The sequence below is a fragment of the Ophidiomyces ophidiicola genome (genome assembly GCF_022830035.1).
Source record: "Ophidiomyces ophidiicola strain CBS 122913 chromosome Unknown scaffold_74, whole genome shotgun sequence".
Classification (NCBI taxonomy): Eukaryota; Fungi; Ascomycota; class Eurotiomycetes; order Onygenales; family Onygenaceae; genus Ophidiomyces; species Ophidiomyces ophidiicola.
In genome coordinates this window covers 3,851-10,022 of record NW_026054714.1, presented here as the reverse complement: position 1 = coordinate 10,022, position 6,172 = coordinate 3,851, and the positions used below count along the sequence as shown (strand labels likewise).

The 6,172-nt window shown below is 38.1% G+C and overlaps 1 protein-coding gene across 1 annotated transcript; it reads right to left on the bottom strand.

Annotated features, from left to right (window-relative positions):
* Positions 1 to 3,866: 3,866 nt before the first annotated feature.
* Positions 3,867 to 5,500, bottom strand: LOZ57_006895 (uncharacterized protein; the record flags this gene model as incomplete). Its single annotated transcript, XM_049255910.1, has 2 exons — positions 3,867 to 4,460; positions 4,529 to 5,500. The coding sequence occupies 2 exons, from the start codon at positions 5,498 to 5,500 to the stop codon at positions 3,867 to 3,869; spliced, it is 1,566 nt and encodes a 521-aa protein (XP_049105115.1).
* Between the last annotated feature and the right edge of the window lie 672 nt (positions 5,501 to 6,172).

Sequence of the window (6,172 nt, the reverse complement as noted above, 5' to 3'; positions counted from 1 at the left end):
TGGAGTCAACAGCTCTGATGTAGACTCTGATGTTGGCAATGCATGTGTCTTTTCTGATTGATCAGTTAGTGTCTTAGTCATTGTTTCCATTGATCTTATTGACTGATCAACAGTCTCATGACTTTCACATGGTGTGTTCTTCTCAGAGTCTTCATCTTCACTGTCATGCTCACTCAAGCTCATCTTATTAATATCACTTACTTTAACAAAAGATATCATATCTGGCACAATGAAGCTCTTCTGTAATAAAAGCTCACTGCTAATCTCATTAGAATCAAATAGCATATCTTCATCAAATATAATGTCTCTCATTAATATAACCTTTCATCATACTGGAATCCAAATGTGAAAAATATTTGTTGATTCATATTCAACAAAATATCCAACTTCTGCTCTAGAAGCCAGCTTCTGATTTCTTCTGTATTGTGCATTCTTAATTAAAGGATATGCTCTACAGCCAAAAACTCTTATATGCCTAATTTCAGTTAAAGAAGTTGCAGTTTGAAGATATTCTCCTAAGAATTCAAGAGAAGTGTTCCAATCAAGATCTTTAATCAGAATTCTGTTTAAAATATATGCTGCAGTCTTGATGCATTCTGGCCACAAATTCTCAGACAAGTTGGCTTCAATCTGCATTGTATGTGCTGCCATCATTATTAAAGCTCCCACATGTTCCACAGCTCCATTTTGAGCTGGTGTGTAGAGTGCTGAATGTTGAACAACTATATCATATGTTTGAGTCAATGCTGTCAGTTCTGACTGCATAGAGGTTTCTCCATCAATTCAAATAGTCAAGATAGTCAATTGATATAAATTGAGAATTACTCTTATCATTTTTACTGTGCACATCAAACTTTCAGATTTTTGCTGCATCATTTCCATGTAGTGCAGGTGGGTATAATCACAATATAAGTGAACCACCCACCTATCTCCATTATAATCTGGAGCAAACTGTATGAGATCAACAGACATCTTCATGAATGAGTGTGTAGATCTTTTCAACAGTGTTCTGTGTATGATTTGCTTTGCTTTTGAAAGAGTGCAAGATCTGCACTTCATCATTAGAGAACTCTGAGGGATCTTTGCAAATTTCATGTCAGTAGACATCTTTGGAAGATGAGTCAGAGACTCTCTTTCTAGATGACCAAGTCTCAAATGCCAAATATCCATTGTTTCTAGTGAACTGAAGACCAATGCCATCAACAGTTTTGTAATCAAATCTCCACCCAATGAGGCAGTAAAAACACTCTTTGTTATACTGTCTGTTGCAACATTAATAGGTCTGTATTCAACAACCATTTTTCTCTCTTTAACAGTCAAATTGAACAAGATATCTCTTATGCTGATGTAGTAAACCATAAGAGACTCATCATCCAAATAACAATTCTTTACATGCAGCAATCCATGCACTACTAGATTTGTATGAAAGCCAGGAACATAGAGAACATTCTTTAGTAATATCTTGCCAGCACCTGCCAGCATTTGGATATAAACTTCAACATCACCATATCCATGAATTTTACAATGAGTATTTCCAACAAGCACAATATCCAAAGAACCAGCATTCTGGTAGTTCTAAAATCTTGTAAAATCATTGCAAATATGTGCATCTGCACCCCCATCTAATATGAAGCTGTCCCATAATGAATAGGGTTCATATTTATTGCTCATGTTAGTGAAGTTAAAAACCATTATGAAAGCAAAGAGAGTTGGGTTAGGGGATGCCTTGGCAACAGCTTTATTAGCACCACTGTCTGTCACATTGTCTGAAGCACTAACTTCTTCAGTAGTATTCAAATTCTTCAATTTCTTTCAATTTGCAATCTTTTTCTTTAATTTTCTTTCATTCACTGGATTCTTCAATGCTTTCTTGACCTTATTATCAATTTTTGGATCCAGTTTCCAGCCCATTGATTGAACAAGTGGATTAAAATATGAACAGTATGCCCAACCATGGTGCTCTCTGCAAAGACATGCAGAGTTTGTATTTTCATTATTCTCCCCCAACAGCTTATTTTGAACTATCTTTTTGGTGAAATATGCTGATGACTTATTCTGTTGGCCTGGCTCAGGATTCTTCTTTAATGTCTGCCAAAATATTTAAATATGTCTATAAACATCCAGCTCATGCTTCTGATTCAAATTCTCTTCAGTTAGAAGCTTTGACAGATACATATAGAAGAACTCTCTGTAATTCTGAGAGATTGCTCTCAGAAATTGTTTGGAGACAAAAAACTTGTGGATATATTTGCACATATCATACACAGTAGTCTGATTTAATGCTTCTTCATAGTTCAGCAAATACACTTTGATTGCTTGATTCTTTGACTCATCTTCTAGAATTTTGAATCTCTCTACTAGTCTAGCTTTCAATTGAGAAGCATTCACTGCATTTCTAGCATATAGAGCTTTCAGATGTTCTTTTGCAGTAGCTTCTACATCATCTAATTCACTTATTATAAGAATTCTCAGAAACAGATCTACACAGTCTCTTATTGTCTTCTGTAGCTCTTGCATCACTAAGACTCTCTTCTTCCAAGTTCTGTATTGATCTCTTTGCATATTTCTTGCATGTTTTGTATCTGCAGAAGTTGCAGTTTCTTCAGTTTTCTCAGAAGAAAGAAAATCCTCTATAATGAATTCTTAAAGTTTGGGATGTGTTTCTTTTGTCAGATCAATGTATGATCACAATTGATGAAGATTTGCTAAATGCTTGATGTCTTCAATTCATTCTTCTCAATTATCAGAACTATTCAGCATAACAACTCTTCTAGACAATTCATTCATTTTTAATTAATTATTGAAGTGAGATGTTGACCCTAGATTATGGTTTTCCATAGACTTAGATCAGTAAAAATTATATAGATGTGTTAGATCTCTGTGAACTCTGCAATTAAGATTTAAGCTTAAATAGGGGGTTCAATGTATGATCTCAAGATACTTAATAGTGACCTCTATTTGTATGAGTAACAAGAGTAAAATAAAGTATCTTGAACATATCTTTAGATAACAACCAAATTCTTGAAAGAGCCCAGGCTCATAACTATCAGACAACACAGAAGCACATGATGATCATGTGACTGAGTGTCTATAATATTGCATCTGATCTTGCTTCTAATGAACAAGACATGAATACTTATAGACAAACATGCTATAATCAAGACTATGGGAAAAACATATGAAAAACCCCTAGCAAACCTCCACCAGCCCAATAGACAAAGATAATGAAATTGGTACTGTGGTTGAGAAGAGGAGGTGGCGAACCTACAGTTCTCTGATTCCTCCTTCAGAGACCTGGTCACCTGACAAGTCACCTGACTCCTGCTCAACAGATTCATAAATCTCATAACTGATCACATGATCTCATTAGCATAGCTGAACACACAAAATCTGTCACAGATGCTTCTTTATGAAGATCAGTGACAACATATCTAGAGACTCTAGATGCTGTTGTAGCAATATAAGTTACCTCTCTCTCTCATGCTTCAATCTCTTTGTAACCATCTCTCACCCAATCTAATCTCACTTATGAAGGCTGTAAACCATTGCCATGTTATCTGCACCATCCAATCCTCAGTCTTCTGAGTGATGAGTTCTTCTCTTACTGCACATATAGCAATACTAGTTTGATACTATAAGTGCAACTTAGTTCTCTTTCTTACATTGTAGTCTTGATACATGTTCTTTTGCACCTATCTTATAGGCTGCCTGCCACTCTACATTTTTACTCTTTCTTACACAGTGTAAGCTTGATACATTGACCTTTACCACCTACCTCTTAAGCCTGCCACCCTACAGCAATATCACTAACATCAAAAGCAAGTATTTCAGCAGCAACTTATGCTATAAAAGTAACATTCCAGAAGCTATCCAAAAGAAAATCCCTCAGGGAATTCAAATCCCTGTGACTCAAACTTGAACTGCTGCGCACCTCGGCCCTGCTGAAAAAAGAACTGTTGCCCTCCATGTCCAAATGGACTACCCTGAAATGGATTCCCTTGTTGGCTTTCAGGGTTGTTTGGGTCGTCGCCCCGGTCAAAACGTCCTCTTAGTTCAGGGTCAGAAAGAACTTCATATGCCTCATTAATAGAGGCCATTTTCTTCTCTGCTTCTTCTTTTGTCACGCCTTGTGAAATAACCTTATCAGGATGATACTGCTTAGTAAGTCTGCGATAAGCTCGCTTGATTACTGCATCATCAGCCTCACGATCAACACCTAATACTTTATAATAATCCTTTTGCTGGGATTGTTTTAGTAGCCGCTGCGCTTTTTGATATAAAGTTCGAATTTGGTGCGAATCAGGGTGACTCTCAGCAGCTACGTTAAGGGTTTTAATGGCAGCTTCGAACTCATCTAAGTCTATTTGATTCTCCACCTTCCACAAGAGGCCGTGGAGGGAGGTTGGGTTAAGTTCTAGAGCTTGGGAACAGAGAGGCCTGGCTTTGCGCTTCGAATTCATCTAGGAATAAAAGCAAGCAGTTAGCATATTTTCTTCGAAAAACAAACTTTCTTTCAAAAATCGCTCACTTCTCGATATGCCTCACAAGCTTTCTCAAGCAACAGGCCATGGAGCTTATCAGGTGCCTTGCGATGAATATACCCTTCGTCACGAGCTAGGCTTATTTCACTCTTCACATCCTGGATTAATCCACTCTCTCCTTTAGAGCCCACTAGCAATTCGGCCGCTTTACTAAACTTCCTCTGTTCCCATAGTATATCGAGAGAGTGAAGTACTTTGGAGATTTTCTTTTCCCTCTTAAAAAGACGGCTACAAGCTTTTGAGTCTGGATCAGAATGAAGACATTGGCGTATTTGAGATATGCCACGGTCTGTATCAGCTAGAGAATAGAATAACATTGCGGATATGGCAAGATGCGGTTGTAAGGACCCAGGGGATATCTGCAAGACATGTGCAAGGTCATGGATACCCTCTTGGACTTCACCTCTTTCAAATCGACACCTTGCTCGGCGTTGACGAAGAGGTAACGAAGCACTTGCTTTCAGAATAGCTATACCGGTTTGGGAGACACATGCCTCCCAATTGCTTTGTGTTTCTGCCTTTTCGGCTGCAATAGAGGCTTTCTCAGCTTCTTCTATCTCCTCCATTTCAGAAGTTCCAAGTTTGCCTGCAGCCTGTAAATCACGCTTTGCGCCAATCCAGTCAGCACCTCTCGTGCGAATTTTAGCTCGCTGCATTAGGGCTCCTTCAAAATCTGGTTTGAGTATCAAAACACGATTAAAATCTTCAATGGCTTTTGAACTCCTTCCTAACGATAGATAAGTTGCTCCGCGTTGAAATATTGTCAAATAATTCGTGGGGTCCTTCATGATAGCGGCGTCAAAGTACAGGAGTGCGTCACGGGGAGAGCCATTTGCTAGGTGAGATTTTGCTGTTGATATTAAGGAGGCGACGGGAAGGTCTGAAGGGATCTCAGACGCACAGATCCCATGTGCTGTGGAAATAATGGCAACGAGAAAAGTCACAGGCTGAAATCGCATGATGGCTATAGAAGCAGCGGGAAAGTTGATACGTAGGGTGGAAGTAAAAAAATTCTCATGAGGTGAGCAAATCAGTCGAAGGAATAGAATGTCCAAAAAGAAGACAGAAGATGACTGGCGAATTCATAGATGTGGCTTACGTGTTGAGCAGGCAAAGAACAAGTCAGGTGATCTTCCAGGTTCACCATACCCGCGGAATTCCAGATCTGTGGAATACTGTAATGTTACAGTAGTGGCAACATAGCCATGAGTAACCACTATGTACGGAGGTCGCCGCCAAAAGTTTTGGTCCTCAGGGGCTTAGTGGCTGTAATATTTCCAAATGCATACAACATAATTACTGTAGACTAGTGTAATCAGGCTGAAAAGAAGTCCCCTTTTGGTTTCTGTTCAAGCTTTAAAAATGTTTTTGTATGAAGAGCTTGATCTCTACTCTGTGTGCTTTATATTTTTTGTACATGAAGTAGAAGCTTTGAACAAGCTTTCATATAGCAAGTAGAAGCTTTATTTAATTGCTACTTGAAGTTAATCATATCTTTCACTAAATTTTATTCTCTTTTAGTAAAGATTCAAGCTCTTACTCTTCTCTCTGTTGACTATACTGTTACTGAGATTTTTAAAATCACTCAAATTTCTGTTTCTACTCTGAAGAAGATCAAATGATAAGTTTAT